General features: G+C 38.4%; 1 protein-coding gene across 1 annotated transcript; it reads left to right on the top strand.

The window, feature by feature from the left end:
* Nucleotides 1-381: 381 nt before the first annotated feature.
* LOC127095282 (uncharacterized) lies at nucleotides 382-3803 on the top strand. The gene is made up of 5 exons (XM_051033995.1): nucleotides 382-1483; nucleotides 1576-1637; nucleotides 1836-2721; nucleotides 2800-3008; nucleotides 3465-3803. Exons 1-5 carry the CDS (start codon nucleotides 382-384, stop codon nucleotides 3801-3803), a joined length of 2598 nt encoding a protein of 865 aa, XP_050889952.1.
* Nucleotides 3804-22649: the final 18846 nt, after the last annotated feature.

Raw genomic sequence — 22649 nt, forward strand, 5'->3', positions numbered from 1 at the left:
AGCCTGCAGTTTGACCTTTTTTTTATGTTGTACTTTCCTTTATGTTTGAAAGAATATTTTGTACTTAATCCTTGTACTCTATTTTGAATTGAATGAATGAAGGATTTTGAGTTTCTTTTGTACAAAAAAGTTTGGTTCCATTCTTGTTTTATTCCCCGTGATCTCTTTGAATGCTTGCTAAGTTACAAGGAATCTAACACGATTCCCTGAAAATAAAATTGAACATAAGCATAAAAGACATTTTTAAATCCACGTGCATTAACATATGCATCATGCATTTCATTTCTCAAAACAAAAACTCATTCCATTTTTCCTCGTGTCAAGTAGTTCAAGCTGATTCCTCAACGTGCATACGCTACTCGCTCCAACACAAGAAGAATCATGGATGTAGTTAGAGAAGAACAAGCTGCCTTCAGAGAGGAGATGGACTCTGTCAAAAGCAAGATCGAGCAGATCTTTGAGGCTATACAAGCTCTGGCTAAAAGGGAAGAAGAGGCTCGTGTTTCCGCTGCTGCAAGGAACGATGCTCTAGTTCAAGGGGTTGCTCTTCAATCAGGACCTTCAGTTCCTATTCCAAATCCTGTTATCTACGGTCTTCCTCCAGGCTTTGTTCCACCGCCTGAAAGAAATCATGTGCCTCCGCCTGCGCATACTTCTAGAGTAGCTGATGGAGTCGCTGTGCAAGGACCTCCGATAGTCAATCAAGTAGTCATGCCCCGCACTGATGAAGAGCTCCAGGACGAGTTTGAAATGCAGAATTACAATGGAGCTACTCCAGTGGTCATCCCTACTGCTGCCCAAGATTCTAAGGCTATCTTGATGTGTCGTGCTCTGGCCGAAAAGCTAAGAATCTTGGAAGGACATAACTCAACCCGTTTAAGTGCCTTGGAGATGTGTCTAGTCCCAGACGTGGTGATTCCTCCAAAATTCAAAGCGCCTGAATTTGAAAAATACAAAGGACTCACATGTCCTAACATACATTTGAAAATGTATTACAGAAAAATGGCTGCTTATGCCAGAGATGATAAGCTCATGATCCATTGCTTTCAGGACAGTCTAATTGGGGTATCTTTGGACTGGTACATACAGTGGGAATGTAGCAACATCCACACTTGGGATGAGTTGGTTGAAGCATTCGCAAAGCAATACAAATATAATACTGACATGACACTAAACCGTACTCAGCTTCAGAGTATGGCCCAGAAAGACAATGAATCTTTTAAAGAATACGCACAACGCTGGAGAGAATTGGCTGCAAGGGTGCACCCGCCGCTGGTTGATCGTGAATTGATTGACATTTTCATGGGAACCTTGCAGGGCCAATATTATGAAAGATTGATCAGTAGTGTGTCCACAGGATTTTATGACATGGTGATCATGGGAGAAAGAGTAGAAGAAGGACTGAAGAGTGGTAAAATCCAGGGAGGTTCCAGCAGTCAACCAATCTTGAAGAAGCCTTTCAACGGATTCAAGAGGAAGGAGGGTGAGACTAGTGCCAGTTCTTCTCATGGGGGGGGGGGGGGGCACCATACAAGGCTCCTGCTTCTATGCCTTATTATCAGTACCCTTACATAGCGGCTGCTCAATATCCAACCATGCCTTACCGTCCAATTGCTCCTGTTCCTCTTCCAGCTCCGGTACCTTAATATCAAGCTCCACAACCTCAGTTCCAGGCTCCTCCACCTCAACATCAACAGAGAAACCAATAGAATAATCAACCACGTCCAGTCCAGCAGCCACGACCAAATCAACAGAGGCCATATCAACAGTACAATAATGTGAGTAGCACTCCTATCCCAATGACTTACACTCAATTGTTACCGTATCTAATCCAGAATGGGACTGTCGTGCCAAGGGCATTACCTCTAATTCCGAAGCCGAATAAGCCTTGGTATGATGAGAATGCTAGATGTGCCTTTCATGCTAATTCAAAGGGTCATACAATAGAGAATTGCAAGGTGTTCAAGCTTCGGGTCCAAGAGTTGATAGATCAGAAAATTTTGTCTTTTGCTGATGTTCCAAATGTGGGGAACAATCCTTTGCCTAAACATGATAGTTCAAGTGTCAATGCTATAGAAAGTTCAACTGATGATGGAATGATAAAGGATGTGTTCAAGTTGAAGACTCTTTTAACAGTGGTCCATGCTAGATTGATGGAAGCAGAATTGATGAATGGAGTACATGAAAGTTGTGTGGTGTGTTCGTCCAACCCTGATCAGTGTGGTGAATTCAAAATTTATCTTCAACGTTTGATGGATCAACGGGTTATTCAGTTCACTAGAGCAAAGATTAATGAGGACGTTGTTGTGATTGTGCCTGTGTTTGATCAAGAGAGGCTTCCCAAGCCTTTTGTGGTTCCTTATCAGAGAAATGTTGACCTAGAGCCAGTGAAGAAGATTGAGCCCATGGTTATCCATGTTCCCGCTCCATTCTCATTTGATAGTACCAAAGCCGTGCCTTGGAACTATGAGCCTGTAGTTTATGTGGGTAACAAACCAGTAATCTTGAAAGAGCCAGATGTGACTAACATCGCTGGAGCTAGTGGTGTGACTCGAAGTGGAAGGGTTTTCTCTCCTGAAGTGATCCCAAACAAAGAAAGTGCACCAACAATTGAACCAACAAATGGGAAAGAGGTGAATCCTCCAGAAGCAGGAGAAGGCTCATCTAAGAAAGCAGTGACTGTTGAAGAGGATAGAGAATTCTTGAAGATCATTAAGAAGAGTGATTACAAGGTCGTAGATCAGCTCAACCAAACTCCTTCAAAAATATCCATTCTTTCTCTACTTATGAGTTCTGAAGCTCATAGGACTGCTCTATTGAAGTTCTTGAGCGAAGCTTATGTGGCAGAAGATATCGGTGTTATTCAGTTTGATAATGTGGTTGCTAATCTCAATGCTAGTAGTTGTTTGATGTTCACTGATGATGATTTACCCTCTAATGGGCGAGAACATAATATGGCACTTCATATCTCCATTCACTGTACAAATGTCACTTTGGCTCGAGTACTGGTAGATACATGTTCATCCTTGAACGTGTTACCTAAGACTACCCTGGCACAACTGAATATTGAAGGGGTGCAGATGAGACCCAGTGCTTTGATAATGAAAGCTTTTGATGGGTCTAAGCGAACAATTATTGGGGAGATTGACCTCCTAATCCTGATTGGCCCTCAAACTTTCCGTATTACCTTCCAGGTAATGGATATTAGGCTTGCCTATAGCTGTCTGTTGGGTAGACCTTGGATCCATGCTGCTGGAGCTGTCACCTCGACACTTCACCAGAAGCTGAAGTTTGTTACTTCTGGTAAGCTGTTATCAGTATCCGGAGAGGAAGATATTTTCGTCAGCCATTTGACTTCTTTCAGATACATTGAAGTAGGTGAAGACATTGTTGAAACTCCTCTCCAAGCCCTTGAAGTGGTCAATATGGTCCAGACTAAGCCGAAACTTGTTGAAGAACCCAAGGGGGTCATGAACTCGTGGAAGAGTGTGAAAGCTGCAATTGAAGCTGGTTACCCTGGAAGTTGGGGCACAATGATTGAACTACCAGAGAAGAAAGAGAAGTGTGGATTAGGATATCAGTCGTCTATTGAACTTTTCAAAGATCAGAAGATACATCAGGGGAAGGTTCCTAGCATTCAGGAAATATTCTCCAAAGCTGGTTTCCGAAGTGATGATCAAGTGAATGCTCTTGAAGATGAAGATCTAGATTTGTCCAAGATGGTGTTTTATGGACCTCCGGATGCCGCTCTCACTAACTGGAAGGCAACAGATGTTCCGAATATAGTTTCTTGTTCAAAGTAATTTACTGTTTTCTAAAACCTCCAATGTCATGCCCAAGGCATATGGATAGCTTTGTAGGGCCCATTTTGTGTTAATATTTAAGCCTTATCATCAATACAAAGCACATTTTTTGAGATCCTTGTCTTTCATCTTTTTAATTTATTTATTTTTTTACAAACAAATAAACAACAAAAAATAGCAATTTTTATTTCACATCACTTTCATTTTTCAAAATCTTCCTCTAAAAAGAAAAATCATTTCCATGCAGATCATTAATAATTGGATCCATTGAACACGACAATGCTATAATTCCCTATGACATCGACCTCCCGATTAACCAAGCTGAAGAGGATGGTAAGGAAGACTGCGAACTTCCAGAAGAGTTGACCAGACTTTTGAAACAAGAGGAAAAGATGATTCAGCCTCATCAGGAACCAGTGGATGTGATCAATCTGGGGACTGAGGAGGATAGAAAGGAAGTCAAGGTCGGAATTGCTTTGAAAAAAATGTGAAAGAGGAACTAGTCAAGCTACTACATGAATATGTGGATGTGTTTGCTTGGTCATATCAGGATATGCCAGGACTCGACACCGACATAGTTGTGCACAAGCTGCCGTTGAAGCCGGAATGCCCGCCCATCAAGCAGAAGTTGAGAAGAATTCGACCAGACATGGCTGTCAAGATCAGAGGAGAGGTCAAGAAGCAGTTTGGTGCAGGTTTTCTAGCTGTTGCAACTTATCTGCAGTGGATTGCTAATATTATGCCAGTTCCGAAGAAAGATGGAAAAGTTCGAATGTGTGTAGACTACAGAGACCTGAATAGAGCTAGTCCCAAAGATGATTTTCGTTTACCTCACATTGATGTATTGGTAGTTAACACAGCTCAGTTCTCTGTATTCTCCTTCATGGACGGATTCTCAGGATATAATCAGATCAAAATGTCTCCCGAAGATATGGAGAAGACAACTTTCATTACACCATGGGGCACTTTCTGTTACAAGGTAATGCCTTTCGGCCTGAAAAATGCTGGGGCAACCTATCAAAGGGCCATGGTGACTCTTTTCCAGGATATGATACATAAGGAGATTGAAGTCTATGTGGATGACATGATTGCCAAGTCTCAGACAGAAGAGGAGCATGTTATTCATCTGAAGAAGTTGTTTGTAAGATTGAGGAAATATAGACTGCGCTTAAACCCTGCTAAATGCACTTTTGGAGTCAGATCTGGAAAGCTTCTAGGATTCATTGTGAGCCAGAGAGGCATAGAAGTTGATCTTGACAAAGTCAAAGCTATTCAAGGGATTCCAGCACCTCGGACAGAGAAGCAAGCCCGTGGTTTATTAGGCAGATTGAACTATATTTCCAGATTCATCTCGCATCTGACAGACACTTGCGAGCCAATATTCAAGTTGTTAAGAAAGGATCAAGTCGTTAGGTGGAACGATGATTGCCAAAGTGCATTCGATAAAATCAAACAGTATCTGCAAGAACCACCAATCTTAGTACCACTAGTTCCAGGAAGGCCTCTCATTATGTATTTGACAGTACTCGATGAATCCATGGGATATGTATCGGGGCAACATGATGAGACAGGTAGAAAAGAGCATGCTATCTACTACCTGAGCAAGAAGTTTACAGAATGTGAAATCAAGTACTCCATGCTAGAAAAGACCTGTTGTGCATTAGCATGGGCCGCTCGTCGTTTGAGACAGTATATGATTTGTCATACAACAATGTTAATATCCAAGATGGATCCCATCAAGTACATCTTCGAGAAACCTGGATTAAATGGCAGAATTGCTCGCTGGCAAATGTTGTTATCAAAATATGACATTCAATATGTAACTCAGAAGGCCATTAAGGGTAGTGTGTGTGATACGGTGAATTGACTTTGTGTTTTTGCTTTGAAAAGCTATGTTGCGGATAGCAAGAGTCGCCACCGATTTTTCTTTTATCCAATAAGGAAAGGCAGAAAAGAACAAGAAAGACCTTGATTAGATTTTGAGTTCGGGAGGTACATTATACCAAGGGAAGGTGTTAGCACCCTTGGTATCCATGGTTATCCATGGGCTCTTAAATTGCTTAACTCACTTATGTTTTCCTTGTTTGAGAAAGTGTTTGAGGAATGTGGTGTGTTTAGAAAATATTTTGAAAGGAGAGTTTAACTTTGTAATGATTGTTGTACGAATGTATACAAAGTGTTTATCTCGTTTGATTTTGAAAGATGTTTAGAAAAATATAACTCGGCGATGATTCTGGTGCGAATGTATACCAAGTGGTGATTTTCTAAAAGATGTTTTGAAAAGTGTGAGGTGTGAAAAGTATTTTAAGCTGTGAGTAAGCATTTAAGAGTTATACCTAACCAAGGTCTTTATAGGTATTTCATATCCTTAGGAGGGTAAAACTGTCCTTACTATTGAGAAGTAAGTAGTCTTATCCTTTGGATGTAAAGGGACATCGTGGGGTCGTCGATTGGTCACTGAAGGCAACATTTGTAAGGATACCTTAGCATTCGAAGAGACGATCATCATTTAATCGTAGGCTACAACGAAGGGTCATCGAGGGACAAAGTCATATATTCGAAGGCAACGTTCGAGGGACAAGGTCATATATTCGAAGGCAATGTTCGAGGGACTATGATTTATCTTGTAGGGACACTGACCTTTTGATCGAAGGGACTATGACTTATCTGTTTAGGGGTGATGATGATTTAATCGAAAGAGTATTTGCTAAGGGTATCCCCACATTCGCGGGACATGACCGTAGTATCGTAAGGCAACAAAGAGAGGGTTAGCCTAGAGGTGCAAGTGTGGAAATGATTGAATTCAGATATATTATCTTGAATTAATTTATCTAAGTTCGATTATTTATCTTTCCATGCAATCCTATTAGCATACATCTAGACAGTTATATTCATAGTATGGAAAAATTAAAGTGCGAAAAATAAGACTACGCTATTACATGGCTTCGGGATGGGGGGTGCATAATTTAAAAGGGGATATAAAATATCTAAATCTTAATTAACGAGTACAAAATTAAAAGGGCATACAAAATAATAAAACCTAATTAATTAAGTGATATATGAATAATTTAATTAATAAACTAGATTAAATTATATCCTAGTTTAAATAACTAATATAATATATTAATTAGAAAATTAATTAATGGGTTTTATTTTAATAATAGAAAAATAGTGGTGAATTAATTATAGTGGAAAGAGAGTAAACATAGTAGGGGGGGAGCTACCAACGAGTCATGTTGGTCCATTCGTTATTTATTCGCCTTCATTAAAACATATATTAATTCTATACGCCACCATGCATGTTAGAGTTTTTTCTCTTACGGCAAGCTACTTTATTTTTCTCATGGTGTTTCTTTCATGTGAATACAATAAACCTGTAACTTCATCTTATATCAAACCACACACATAAAATAAGATCATATGTAATCATCATGCAATAATAAAAATAGTCATGCACAAATCAAGAAGCTTATATTATTTTACTCATGTATTAGTTCTCTTTACTGCAAGTGATAATGATAAAACAAACCTTACACATACATGTTAAAGACAACCAAGGATTTATATTATCACCATTATATCATCATCATCATTATTATGTAATAATAGCATGTGAAATAAACATAATCATGCTAGAAACAACACTCATATAATAACAATTAAATGGCAGATATAATTCTTTAATCATGCAAACATAATTTCTCCAACATGCTATGACGTATCAAGAATAGATGCATACTTGAATAAAGCAATATCAACATCCACCAAACCATGAATACATCATCTCATATATATATATATATATATAATATATATATATATATAATATATATATATATATATATATATATATAATATATATTATATATATATATTATATATATATATATATTATATATATTATATATATATATTAAACCAATATTATTCATGCATGAATTAAGGAGTATTGCAAGGTAATCATGCTGGATTCAAATTCCATAATGAACACTTACTGGGGATTTGATTCTTCTAGCTTGCTCATTGTATGTGTGTTGTTCTTATTTAGGCTATGAGTAATTTATGGTTGCTTCTCTTTTCCCTGCCCGTGAATCTTCTTGTTTCTGCCTTGCCTTGTGTATCTTCTTCTGCTGTATCTCTCCTCTTTTTCCTCCTCCTTCTTGCTGCAGCCATATGAAGTATTTATAATGGTGTGGATTAGGGTTTAACCTTGCTAAATATTTGGATCTCTTCCTATACTTTAGGGTTTAACCTTGCTAAATATTTGGATCCCTACCTATACTTTAGGAGAGTTAGGGTTTAACCTTGCTAAATATTTGGATCCCTTCCTATACTTTAGGAGAGTTAGGGTATACCCTTGCTAAATATTTGGATCCCTTCCTATACTTTAGGAGAGTTAGGGTTTAACCTTGCTAAATATTTATTAAATACAAGTATTATTATAAATAATGAATAATTTAAATGACTTTTAACAAATAAAAATTAATTTAAATTTTAGTTACATAATTGAATTAAAATTTAAACCTATTTCTATCTTTACTTTCATCATTTAAAAAAAAAACCAAAATTATTCTTACTTATATCAACCAAAATTATTTTATAATTTATGGGCTTTTAAAAAATGTTACTCTTATAAATAAATTTTATTAAGTAAAAAACGCGAATTACTAAATAAATACTATTTATAAATAATGAATAAATGGAACATGAGTCACTAAATTATAAAAAAATAGTTATTATAATTTAGTGAGCTTTAACAAATAAAATTAATTTAAAATTTTAATTATACAATTAAAATTCAAATCTATTTTTATTTATCATTAAATTAAAACTATTTTATTTATATATATAAAATTTATTTATATTATACAGATAACCAAAATTATTATTATTTTTTATATCTATATCACATAATAAATAAATTAAAATTTATAATTTATATGAGAATGTATGCTAATGAATGAATGCAAATGTGAAATGAATGCCATGCATGAATCAAATTATCATAAAAATTAACAGGCAAATTTGGGGGTATGACAGCTGCCCCTGTTCAATATTCTTAAACCGAGAGAATTAGAATGGTATGTACGCCATTCGTGATCTGGAGGTGGAAGATTATTGAACACTTAGAATGCCCCAAAAATTTGCACTTGTTAATTCAAATATAGTCTTGATGGAGATGGGCTTAAAGATGCCATCCAGAAAGTTTGATGATGAGAGCTTTAGAGTGCGTCTTACATTAGACCATATCTGAAGACATGGGTGTCACACTGGGTCGTACGCTAGACCGTATAATGAGTCATCCATTAGGTGATATTAGGGTGAGCTGAACCTGATGAGATAAGGATCAGAATGGGTCATACGCTAGACCGTATCTGAGTAGCAGAATGAGCCGTCCGTTAGGCTGTACCTGGCGATAAAAAGTAGTCGTACGCTAGACTGCCTTTCAGAATGTACCGTACGCTAGGTAGTATCTGATGAGAAGAGCCAGTCTGGGTCGTACACTAGACCGTATTTGAGTTGTAGAATGAGTCGTCCATTAGGCTGTATCTAAGGATAAAAGATCAGAATGGATCATACGCTAGATCGTATCTGAGTAGCAGAATGAGTCGTCCATTAGGCTGTATCTGATGATAAAAGGGGTAGTCATACGCTAGACTACATTTCAGAATGTACCGTACGCTAGGTAGTATCTGAGGGGATGAATATCCAAATGGGTCGTACGCTAGACCGTATTGGAACAGTTGAAGGAACCATACGTTAGGTTGAATCAGAATGAGTCGTACGTTAGGCTATATCTGATAATATTTGTATATGTTGTATTTGCAATAAATGTCTGGGATGGGCTTAAAGATGCCATCATTAGGAGGATATCAGAATGCTTGTCAGAATGAATATTCATATGGATTATATCTGAAAGATGTATCTGAATCTTGAATGTAATCGATAAAGATATCCGCCTGAATGAATCTTTATTTTGACTGTATCAGGAGGATAATTAACCTGGAAAAAAAAGAGTTAGCCTCATGCCATGCCATGATGCATGAGATGTTTTATGCTCTTGAAAATAAATGCGAACATTGCATGCATGTATATGCTGTGAAATGATGCATGAATGAATTATGCGTTTGAATTTTTTTGCCATGGGAAAATAAATCCCGATATTCTGGTTGGAGATATTTGTATTGATGACCCTTTCTTAGCTGGGGATATTTGATTTCTGTCTGATGGTAGAAATATTCAACAGAACCTGACTGGGGATAAAAGAGATGACCAGTCTGTCTAGTAGTGCCAATTTCTTCTGGGAATAACTGGTCTTGCTGGGGAATAGGATTTGCAACCGGATTTGTTAGCACGCATGGTTAAACCTTATCCTTGATCCTAAAGTCTTTTAGTAATTGCTATTTCTATTTTATGCATGTATTTTCGGTAAACATCAATCATATTCAAATGCATATATTAATTCGAATTAAATCAATGGACGTTTATGCAAACAAAACGGAGAAAGTAAAACAAAAGTATCTTTTTGGAAATAAAATTGTATTGATTTTGAAAGAGGGCCTATAAACAAGCAATTTTAATACAAGGAGACAAAAATCCTTGTAAGAGGAAATTGTCAAGAAAGCAAAGAAAAAACAGCTATGAAAAAAAAAGTCCTATTGATTTTAATTCTACTACTGCTATTATGTCTTCAAGCATCTCATCTCTTGTTGTCGGATAGAAGTGATTGGCTTGTTCAGTCTCTTTGAATGCAAAAAGTCCATTGATTTATTGAATGTGAATATGCTTATGAAAATGACAAAACCCTTAACAAATTAGCTATTGTGCCCTGGGCATAGACACAATGCTTTAAGAAGTTCAATTGTTCATAATAAAAATTACAAAATTTGAAACACTAAAATAAGAAATAACAATTACTCCTGACTAAAGGAAATCGGGATAGTGTCTTCAGCCTTCCAATTATTGAGTCTGTCACCAATTGTTGGGAAACTCCAGCTATGCAAGTCACAATCGCTATCAGCATCTTCTACAACATTAATCTGATCTTTGACTATCTTTTCAGCGCTAAGCCCCAGGCCAAATTTATCAGACTTGTACGGTTCATCGATTAGTTGACCCCAACCAGTACGACCACCATCTCCAACCACGGCTTGAGCATCTTTCAGAGAAATCATAGCAGGAGGAGCACGAATAACCTTGGGCACACGGGAAGTTGGCTTAAGGACAAGACTGGTTGGAGGAACTACTTCAAATGACTGAGAAGGAGTCTCAAAGAATTCACCATCCATCACGACGTATCTGAAGGTATGCACACTACTGACAATATACTCTTCTTCTCCACACACAGTGACAATCTTGCCCTCTATTGGATACCTCTGCTTTTGATGGAGAGACAAGCTACAACACTTGCCCCATGGATCCAAGGGTGTCCCAGCAAGCAGGAATAGGTAGGACAAATGTTCATTACGTAACAGGTAGTGTTGAAGACTTGAGGTCCTATCTTGATAGGGAGAACCACTTCACCATGGACAACACTCTTCGCACCATCGTAAGAACGCACCACAACGTCACTAAGTTTCAGTTCAATGCTTTTACAGTCAAGCTTATCGAGCACAACTTTCGGTAGCACATTCAAAGAAGAGCCATTGTCGATCAACACATGAGACAAGGTGATCCCCTTACACTCAATGGAGATATGCAGAGCTTTATTGTGATTCTTTCCTGCTGGTGTCAGGTCAGCATCAGAAAATCCTATACCATTATCAACAGCCAAGTTAGCAACATAATTTTCTAACTGATCGACAGATGTCTCCTGAGGTACATGAGCGGTCTTCAAGAATTTTATCAACGCATTGGCATGAGATTCAGAAGATAACAACAAGGATAACATCGAAATTTTAGACGGAGTATGCCCCAGCTGTTCTACCACATCAAAATCACTCTTACGGATGATTTTCAACATTTCTTCCATTTCCTGCTTGGCAACATCTTCGGTAGTAACTTCGACTGGTATCTTTGACTGAGAAGGATTGATTACTGGTCCCTTTCCTCGAGTTTCAGGGGCGGGAGGTGAGATTTCTGGAGAGAAGATCCTTCCACTTCGAGTAATTTTACTATTCCCAACAATGTCAACGTCATTAGGATTAGCAGAATTATCATCTTGCTTTATGCCGTGGATGTAAACATCACCTCCATAATTCCACGGAATGGCTTTGCTTGAGGAATACGGTACTGGGCCAGGTGCAGTAATAATAAGGGGAGCTACCTTGGGCTCAACAGTAATCTTCATAAGCACTCTAGTAGCGGTAATCTTCACTAGAACTTTGGACCTAGCAATCACAAATATTTCTTCAATAGGGTTTTCCACCTTAGGAATCTTTTCAAAGAGAATTGTACGATCATCCATAAGCCATTGAATACCATTCCTCAACTTCAAGCAATCATTGGGTCAAAGTATATAGAGATCGCAATTTTCAGCACAACCTGGAAATAAACCAGCTTGCAATAAATTCTTCTTGATGATCAGGAGAGGAGATGCTAAGTCAGCTATATTAGTAATGTGAGAATTGTCATCCACAGCATTAACAGTCTTGATAGGAGCAGTGATGACATTAGGAGTCTCCGGAGGATCAAATTCAATTTCTCCAGCGTCGATCATATCCTGAATCTTATTCTTCAACAACCAACAATCGTTTGTATCATGCACAGGGCTATCGGAGTGATATGCACACCTGGCATTGGGATTATAACGAGGAGAAGTAGTGTTGGGATTTGCAGGAGGATCTCTGAGGGTAATTAAAGTTGCTTTTAGCATACCCTGTAGTGCTTGTGCTAAAGTCATATTGATCTTGGTAAACTGTCTTCTTGGCCTGTCTTGTATGTGTTGGAAGTTTTGAGATGGCGGTGCTGCAATCGTAATTGCTCCACCAGCATGGTCACAATTTTTCTTGTTATGACCCCTTTGATCATACACAACATTTGATTCATTCTTCCCCTGATAGGACTTTTTGGTGCTTGCAGAGGTAGCCGCCTGTATCTTTCCACTTCGAATGCCACTTTCAACATGTTCACCCGTCAATATAAGTTCAGTGAAACCCGATGAGGAACTTCCCAATAGATGGCTGTAGAATGGGCCAGTCAGTGTACCCATGAACATGTCCACTAATTCTCGATCAGTCATAGGGGGTTTGACTCTGCCAGCCAAGTCTCTCCATTTTTGAGCATATTCTTTGAAGCTTTCTTTAGAGCCCATAGTCATATTCTGCAGCTGTAGCCGAGTAGGTGCTAATTCAGAATTATACTGGTAGTGCTTGAATTTGCGAGGAATGACCACATCAGAGACCAGACCTAAGCTTTCGAAATCCAGACCGGGTGCCTTCTGACCCTCCATAGCTAGCATACGTTCTTCCAGCAACTTATACTTTTAATCTTTCGGAGAGTACTGTTCATTTTCATAATTTTCATAGTCGTCCTCAGGGTTGAAGGGATCAACATTCTCATCTTCCGAATCATTTTCTGTCTCATCTTCTTTATCCTTCGGAATTCCAATCTTGACTCCTGGAGCCTGTCCTTTAAGCCTTCTTCCCGGGTTAATGTAACTCACAGATTTCTTGTCCTTCTTCTTCTCGAGCAATAGAGTCTTCAGTTCCTTCTGCCCCTTGGATAAGTTCAAGATCATCTCCTGGAATTGAGCATTCTGAGCCTGGAGATCCTTGATAGTTTGTTCGAGGGCCATTTTTTTGTTTGAGAGGAAGACCGTGAGAACATTGATCCTTTAGAGTACCTGTTATGCAATGTTATGTTATGCTATGCAATGTATGAAATGTTTTCAAGGACTTTTGGAATTTAACTTTGCGTAAACCACCAAAAAGGAGAACTTTTATTAATAATTTCTTTAATCAATGTTCATTACAAGAAAAAATGAAAGCTCAAGTCTCCCAGGGACGACTTCTTTTTGGGCGGAGATATGCATTGAGACTTCGTTCCTCATTAAGCTGGCTGGTGAGCTCTAATACTTTCTTCCTTTTAGCACATAACTGAGCTTCAAAAGTATCCCTTTCCTCTCTCAACTGGATCCAAGATTTCTTCAATTCTTCAACATTGGTAGGCATATCTGGATAAGGAATGATCTGAGGGGTACCTCCTTCAACTTTTGGTTCAACAATCAGAGGTCCGATTGCAAGATATGACATGATAAGCTCACGAGCTCTGGCGCGTACCCATCTGAGATAAGGTTCCATAGGAATAGAGTTTTTTTAATCCTAAAGTACTTATTTTCACCATGCCCCAAGCTCGTACAAACCTTTGACGGAGACCTTGAGAATCGTTGTCATAGTCAAACACAGTGCCTTGGATAATTATTTCATGTGGACCATCTCTTCCAGCATAACCAAACTGACGTAGGGCTAAAGTAGGATTATAAGTAATACCTCCTCTTATCCCCAGGAGTGGTACGTTAGAGAATTCTCCACAACGGTCAATGATGATAACATTTTCTTTGGGTTGGGGACACCAATGGATGTCTGAATGGGAGAGCGATATTATCCTTTGAGACCATTTCAAATTTTGTTCATTCTTCAAGACTGATTGAGGAAGGTGCGAATTAAACCACCTAGATAATAAAGGTACGCAGCACATGAGAGTCCCTTGCCTTTTCATAGTACGAGTGTGAAGAGAATGCAAAATGTCTCCATGCAAGGTGGGCACAGGGTTATGAGTGAGAAATATCTTAACAGCATTCATGTCGATGAATTGATCCGGATTAGGAAATAGCACCAAACCATAGATTAGTAATTCTAGAACATCTTCGAAAGCGTGGACACTCAGAGCTTTTAGGAATTCTCGGGCCTTATTTATTAGAAATTTGGCAAATAAACCCTTAACTTCACTTCGTGTTACCCAATTAGTTTCAATGTCGGACTTTGTCATGTGTAAAGCCGCGGCAACCTCTTCAGACCTCAAAATCTTTTCTAAACCACTGAAAGGTGTTTGATCAAGGATAGGTATCCCAAGCAACCTGGAAAATTCTTCTAATGTGGGTACCAACTGATAATCTGGGAAGGTGAAGCAATGATGTTTAGGATCGAAGAATTGAAATAGAACTCTCATCATATCTTCCTTGAAAACGGTGGTAACTAAATTTAGGAGATAACCATGTTTCTTGATGAACTGAGCATGATCGGAAAGTTCCGACACAAAATCCTTGAGTTGAGGAGAGGTCGCTACAAAATTGATCCGGATGGTCTTCCTGGAAGCCATAGCCCTACAAAACAGAGCAAAGTTAAATCCCTAAGTCCTCGAAATGGTTAGTACAATACCATGATGTCATGATGTTATGATGTTATGATGTCAAGTAAGTAACAAGCACAAACAAGTCACACCACAATCATTCCTAGGTTTTAAGGCATGCATGAGTTCCATAGGTAAGTACCTTCGCCACTGAAGTTTGATTGGTTCAACCTGTCCTAGAATAGTAACCGGGTTCTAGAAGGATCTCAAATCATTGACCTTTCCTTAAGTCCACTTCAGTGCAACACCAAGCGGTTGACCAAAATTTCCCTAAAGTCCAATCTCAAAGAGTGTAGTATCGAGTATCAACCAACCCCAGTCGGAACCGAAGTCAGTTATCTCACTACTTTCTAATGGCTAGGATGAGTCAATTAGGGTTCTAAAGGTCTGGTTAATGCTTTGATGACACCACGTAGACGCCAAATTTTTCCTCAAGTAAACATGAGGAACATCAGGACACCCAAAGTGTCACATTAACCGTAGCCATCATTTTAACCATTCCAGTATACGCCGGACAGTCGCGATGATCTCTGGCTACTTACCTAAGGTACACTAGATTCGGGTGTAGGATCTTTCACTCAAGTATAGAATACCCAAACAATCCCTTAAAAGTACCTGAGTTCCATAGGTAAGTACCTTCGCCACCGAAGTTTGGTTGGTTCAACCTGTCCTAGAATAGTAACCGGGTTCTAGAAGGATCTCAAATCATTGACCTTTCCTTAAGTCCACTTCAGTGCAACACCAAGCGGTTGACCAAAATTTCCCTAAAGTCCAATCTCAAAGAGTGTAGTATCGAGTATCAACCAACCCCAGTCGGAACTGAAGTCAGTTATCTCACTACTTTCTAATGGCTAGGATGAGTCAATTAGGGTTCTAAAGGTCTGGTTAATGCTTTGATGACACCACGTAGACGCCAAATTTTTCCTCAAGTAAATATGAGGAACATCAGGACACCCAAAGTGTCACATTAACCGTAGCCATCATTTTAACCATTCCAGTATACGCCGGACAATCGCGATGATCTCTGGCTACTTACCTAAGGTACACTAGATCCGGGTGTAGGATCTTTCACTAAAGCATATAATACCCAAACAATCCCTTAAAAGTAAATAAGACAAAGAAACAATTCGAAAACATAAGTGATCTTATCTTTAAGGTACCCTCTCTTTTTAAGATTTCCCAGCAGAGTCGCCAGTTCTGTGATACGGTGAACTGACTTTGTGTTTGATCAAGGATAGGTATCCCAAGCAACCTGGAAATTTTTTCTAATGTGGGTACCAACTGATAATCTGGGAAGGTGAAGCAATGATGTTTAGGATCAAAGAATTGGAATAGAACTCTCATCATATCTTCCTTGAAAACGGTGGTAACTAAATTGAGGAGATAACCATGTTTTTTGATGAACTGAGCATGATCGGAAAGTTCCGACACAAAATCCTTGAGTTGAGGAGAGGTCGCTACAAAATTGATCCGGATGGTCTTCCTGGAAGCCATAGCCCTACAAAACAGAGCAAAGTTAAATCCCTAAGTCCTCGAAATGGTTAGTACAATGCCATGATGTCATGATGTTATGATGTTATGATGTCAAGTAAGTAACAAGCACAAACAAGTCACACCACAATCATTCCTAGGTTTTAAGGCAGCATGAGTTCCATAGGTAAGTACCTTCGCCACTGAAGTTTGGTTGGTTCAACCTGTCCTAGAATAGTAACCGGGTTCTAGAAGGATCTCAAATCATTAACCTTTCCTTAAGTCCACTTCAGTGCAACACCAAGCGGTTGACCAAAATTTCCCTAAAGTCCAATCTCAAAGAGTGTAGTATCGAGTATCAACCAACCCCAGTCGGAACCGAAGTCAGTTATCTCACTACTTTCTAATGGCTAGGATGAGTCAATTAGGGTTCTAAAGGTCTGGTTAATGCTTTGATGACACCACGTAGACGCCAAATTTTTCCTCAAGTAAACATGAGGAACATCAGGACACCCAAAGTGTCACATTAACCGTAGCCATCATTTTAACCATTCCAGTATACGCCGAACAGTCGCGATGATCTCTGGCTACTTACCTAAGGTACACTAGATCCGGGTGTAGGATCTTTCACTAAAGCATAGAATACCCAAACAATCCCTTAAAAGTAAATAAGACAAAGAAACAATTCGAAAACATAAGTGATCTTATCTTTAAGGTACCCTCTCTTTTTAAGATTCCCCAGCAGAGTCGCCAGTTTTGTGATACGGTGAACTGACTTTGTGTTTGATCAAGGATAAGTATCCCAAGCAACCTGGAAAATTCTTCTAATATGGGTACCAACTGATAATCTGGGAAGGTGAAGCAATGATGTTTAGGATCAAAGAATTGGAATAGAACGCTCATCGTATCTTCCTTGAAAACAGTGGTAACTAAATTGAGGAGATAACCATGTTTCTTGATGAACTGAGCATGATCGGAAAGTTCCGACACAAAATCCTTGAGTTGAGGAGAGGTCGCAACAAAATTGATCCGGATGGTCTTCCTGGAAGCCATAGCCCTACAAAACAGAGCAAAGTTAAATCCCTAAGTCCTCGAAATGGTTAGTACAATGCCATGATGTCATGATGTTATGATGTTATGATGTCAAGTAAGTAACAAGCACAAACAAGTCACACCACAATCATTCCTAGGTTTTAAGGCATGCATGAGTTCCATAGGTAAGTACCTTCGCCACTGAAGTTTGGTTGGTTCAACCTGTCCTAGAATAGTAACCGGGTTCTAGAAGGATCTCAAATCATTGACCTTTCCTTAAGTCCACTTCAGTGCAACACCAAGCGGTTGACCAAAATTTCCCTAAAGTCCAATCTCAAAGAGTGTAGTATCGAGTATCAACCAACCCCAGTCGGAACCAAAGTCAGTTATCTCACTACTTTCTAATGGCTAGGATGAGTCAATTAGGGTTCTAAAGGTCTGGTTAATGCTTTGATGACACCACGTAGACGCCAAATTTTTCCTCAAGTAAACATGAGGAACATCAGGACACCCAAAGTGTCACATTAACCGTAGCCATAATTTTAACCATTCCAGTATACGCCGGACAGTCGCGATGATCTCTGGCTACTTACCTAAGGTACACTAGATCCGGGTGTAGGATCTTTCACTCAAGCATAGAATACCCAAACAATCCCTTAAAAGTAAATCAGACAAAGAACACAATTCGAAAACATAAGTGATCTTATCTTTAAGGTACCCTCTCTTTTTAAGATTCCCCAGCAGAGTCGCCAGTTCTGTGATACGGTGAACCGACTTTGTGTTTTTGCTTTGAAAAGCTATGTTGCGGATAACAAGATTCGCCACCGACTTTTCTTTTATCCAATAAGGAAACGCAGAAAAGAACAGGAAAGACCTTGATTAGATTTTGAGTTCGGGAGGTACATTATACCAAGGGAAGGTGTTAGCACCCTTGGTATCCATGGTTATCCATGGGCTCTTAATTGCTTAACTCACTTATGTTTTCCTTGTTTGAAAAAGTGTTTGAGGAATGTGGTGTGTTTAGAAAATATTTTTAAAGGAGAGTTTAACTTTGTAATGATTCTTGTACGAATGTATACAAAGTGTTTATCTCGTTTGATTTTGAAAGATGTTTAGAAAAATATAACTCGGCGATGATTCTGGTGCGAATGTATACCAAGTGGTGATTTTCTAAAAGATGTTTTGAAAAGTGTGAGGTGTGAAAAGTATTTTAAGCTGTGAGTAAGCATTTAAGAGTTATACCTAACCAAGGTCTTTATAACTATTTCCTATCCTTAGGAGGGTAAAATTGTCCTTACTATTGAGAAGTAAGTAGTCTTATCCTTTGGATGTAAAGGGATATCGTGGGGTCGTCGATTGGTCATTGAAGGCAACATTTGTAAGGATACCTTAGCATTCGAAGAGATGATCATCATTTAATCGTAGGCTACAACGAAGGTTCATCGAGGGACAAAGTCATATATTCGAAGGCAACGTTCGAGGGACAAGGTCATATATTCGAAGGCAACGTTCAAGGGACTATGATTTATCTTGTAGGGACACTGACCTTTTGATCGAATGGACTATGACTTACCTGTTTAGGGATGATGATGATTTAATCGAAAGGGTCTTTGCTAAGGGTATCCCCACATTCGCGGGACATGACCGTAATATCGTAAGGCAACAAAGAGAGGGTTAGCCTAGAGGTGCAAGTGTGCAAATGATTGGATTCAGATATATTATCTTGAATTAATTTATCTAAGTTCGATTATTTATCTTTCCATGCAATCCTATTAGAATACATCTAGACAGTTATAATTAAAGTGTGAAAAATAAGACTATGCTATTACATGGCTTCGGGATGGGGGTACATAATTTAAAAGGGGATATAAAATATCTAAATCTTAATTAACGAGTACAAAATTAAAAGGGCATACAAAATAATAAAACATAATTAATTAAGTGATATATGAATCATTTAATTAATAAACTAGATTAAATTATATAACTAATATAATATATTTATTAAAAAATTAATTAATGGGTTTTATTTTAATAATAGAAAAATAGTGGTGAATTAATTATAGTGGAAAGGGAGTAAACATAGTAAAAATACTGAAAAGCTAAAAAATAAGTCCTAAAGGGCTCAAACCCAGGACCTCTACGTTGCAGTTAGGGGGGAGCTACCAACCAATCATGTTGGTCCATTCGTTATTTATTCTCCTTCATTAAAACATATATTAATTCTACACGCCACCATGCATGTTACAACTTTTTCTCTTAGGGCAAACTACTTTATTTTTCTCATGCTGTTTCTTTCATGTGAATACAACAAACATGTAACTTCATCTTATATCAAACCACACACATAAAATAAGATCATATGTAATCATCATGCAATAATAAAAATAGCCATACACAAATCAAGAAGCTTATATTATTTAACTCATGTATTAGTTCTCTTTACTCACTACGCCAAAAACTGGAATAGACAGCGCCCCTTAGAGGGCGCTTTATTACAAAAGCGCACTCTAAAGTGAAGAGAAAAAATAAGGAGCATACTATTGGAATAGACAGCGCACTTTAGAGGGCGCTTTTGTAACAAAGCGCACTCTAAAGTGAAGCGAAAAAATAATGAGGAAATGGAGGGACACCAATAGAGGACGCTTTATTGAAAGCGCCCTCTAAGGGTAACCTTAGAGGGCGCTTTTTAAAAAGCGTTCTCTATGTCCATGTACATTTCCAGTTTATAAGGCGCTTTTGGAAAGCCTTAGAGAGCGCTTTTAGAAGCGCCCTCTTAGGCCCCCTTTAGAGGGCGCTTTTTTTACAAAAGCGCCCTCTAAGGTCCCCTTTAGTAAACATTAAAATTATAACATATACTGCATGTCTCTTTATTTTCCCTCTCTATAAGCTATTTCGTTTATGTAACTGGGTTTTCTCTCTACTGCGATTACTCTCTACTGCGATTACTCTCGTCCTCCGTTCGTTCTCCCTCCCTCACCGTCATCGTCGCCGTCGCCTTTTTCTGCTGTTACGTTCACGTTCACTGAGTTATCTGCGTCCACCGTCACTGTTCACTTTCTTCTCCATCGTTACCGTCACCTTGAAGGTATTTCTCTTCTCCATCGTTACCGTTCACTTTCTTCATGTGTTTGATTAGGGCATTTTCTAAACTTAGTTTTACATTTTGTGCATTATGTTGATTAATGTTGTTTAGGGCAAACTGAGTTTTTTATTTCTGATTGAAAACTGATATCATTTGAAGTGTGTTTGAGCTTGTGCTTGGAAGTTTGATGATTATGGATGCAAGTTTGTTCATGTTCCAAACACCATAAGTTTGCATTGGTCTTTTGCATGCAGTAGGTGTGTTTGAGTTTGTATTCAATAATGATAAAAAAAAAGAGTTTAGATTGTTGTAACATGAGAGAAATGGAAGGTATATGAATGTGTTCACGTATTGAATCATTGTCTTACTTGGGTCTTATTGAATCATTTCTATATTACAGATAAAATGGCTAACCAAGACGATACCCATGACGCGAATGGATCACGTAACAATGTTGAAAAAGAAATCAAACGAGGATTGACTGTTATGAAGTCAATCATTCGTGCAAGAGACAAGGGTGTAAAATTTGAAGTACATTGGAGTGCTGAAGACCAACTAATTGAGCCTAACGGTTCAATGTTGGCAAGTTACATTGGTTTCCTTGTTCGACAACATATTCCGATTACATGTGATAATTGGAGAAGTCCGGACTTGAAGGTTGGCAAAGAAAAAATATGGTCGGAGATACAGGTACTTACCATATATTGTTATATGTTTTTTTTGTTGACTATTTGTTGACCATATATTGTTATAATATTACTTTATAATAACACACTCCATGTGTATGTTTTTTAGAGATCCTTTCACATCGATGAAAGCCGGCAAAAATATTGTATTCAATTGGCCGGAAAAAGACTCCGAGGATTTCGATCCTTTTTGTCCAACAAATTTCTCAAGGATGAGGAAGGAAAATTTGTTGAAGCAGAATACTGCTGCTGTACACGGTGAACACAGAAACACTCTGTTTTTTGTTGCATCAACTTTGCAGCCCTATATTGTAGGCAGAATTTAGGACTTCTCAAAGTTGATTTCTTGTTGCTTTGTCGTTCATAAAATACACCACTAAATTCTCTGCGTTTAATTTTAATTTTTTTTCATCAGGCTTGTGTCTCAATAGAGGATGGGTATCTACCTAAAGTTACTTTTGTAGTGGTCCAAAAGAGACATCACACCCGTCTCTTTCCTGTCAACCCCAAAGAGACCGATAGAAGTGGAAATATTATGCCAGGTTTTTTCAATATATTTCTCAACGCAGCTGGTGTAAGACCCCAATTTTGGCCCTAAGATCCCTCATGGCCCATATCATATCATATCATGGCCTCAAGGATCATTGCATGCCCTAGCTTCCCTCCTAGTGGGTGGGTTATTTTGTGAGTGTGTTTCTTGATCACCAAGCATGTTTTGCGTTTGTATATCATTGCTTTTCATATGTTTACTAACCAAAAGTACAAAAATATTGTCATCTAACCATGTTACTTGCAGCTGAAGCAATCATCAGTCAAACAGTCAAATCATTCATTAAGCAATGGATGGTGGCCATTCTTGAAGAATTTGGGCACCATGATCAATCATCAAGAGTTCATATGAGTTTTGACATCATTTGGAATCAAGATCTCAAGTGATTAGGGTTTGGAATTCATCAGAACATGGTTCAGTCAACCAAAACCCTAGCAAAGTCAACTGTTGGTCAACTATGCATTTAATCAGTGATTTGATGATGGGAATTGGTTTGAGAGGTCTCATTCATGTCCATATAAGCCTCATATATCATGTCAAACATCATCATGGAAGAATTTGAAGTCAAACAAGAAATTTCCCAAAATAGAAAGTTGACCTGTAATTGGAATTTGCCAAAAATGGAAACTTCTTATCCTCAAAATTACATCATGATAAAAGCTTCAAATGAATTTTTGCCCAACATGAAAGTTGAAGATCTTGTCCTCCCATTTCCAAAAAGTCCAAGAACACTC

The sequence above is a fragment of the Lathyrus oleraceus genome, chromosome 1 (genome assembly GCF_024323335.1).
Source record: "Lathyrus oleraceus cultivar Zhongwan6 chromosome 1, CAAS_Psat_ZW6_1.0, whole genome shotgun sequence".
Classification (NCBI taxonomy): Eukaryota; Viridiplantae; Streptophyta; class Magnoliopsida; order Fabales; family Fabaceae; genus Lathyrus; species Lathyrus oleraceus.

Coding starts and splice junctions, on each gene's coding strand:
- LOC127095282 (XM_051033995.1), top strand. CDS start 382: ATGGATGTAGTTAGAGAAGAACAAGCTGCCTTCAGAGAGGAGATGGAC. Junction 1,484..1,575: donor CGGATTCAAGAGGAAGGAGG/GTGAGACTAGTG, acceptor ACCCTTACATAG/CGGCTGCTCAATATCCAACC. Junction 3,009..3,464: donor TCACTTTGGCTCGAGTACTG/GTAGATACATGT, acceptor GAAGAACCCAAG/GGGGTCATGAACTCGTGGAA.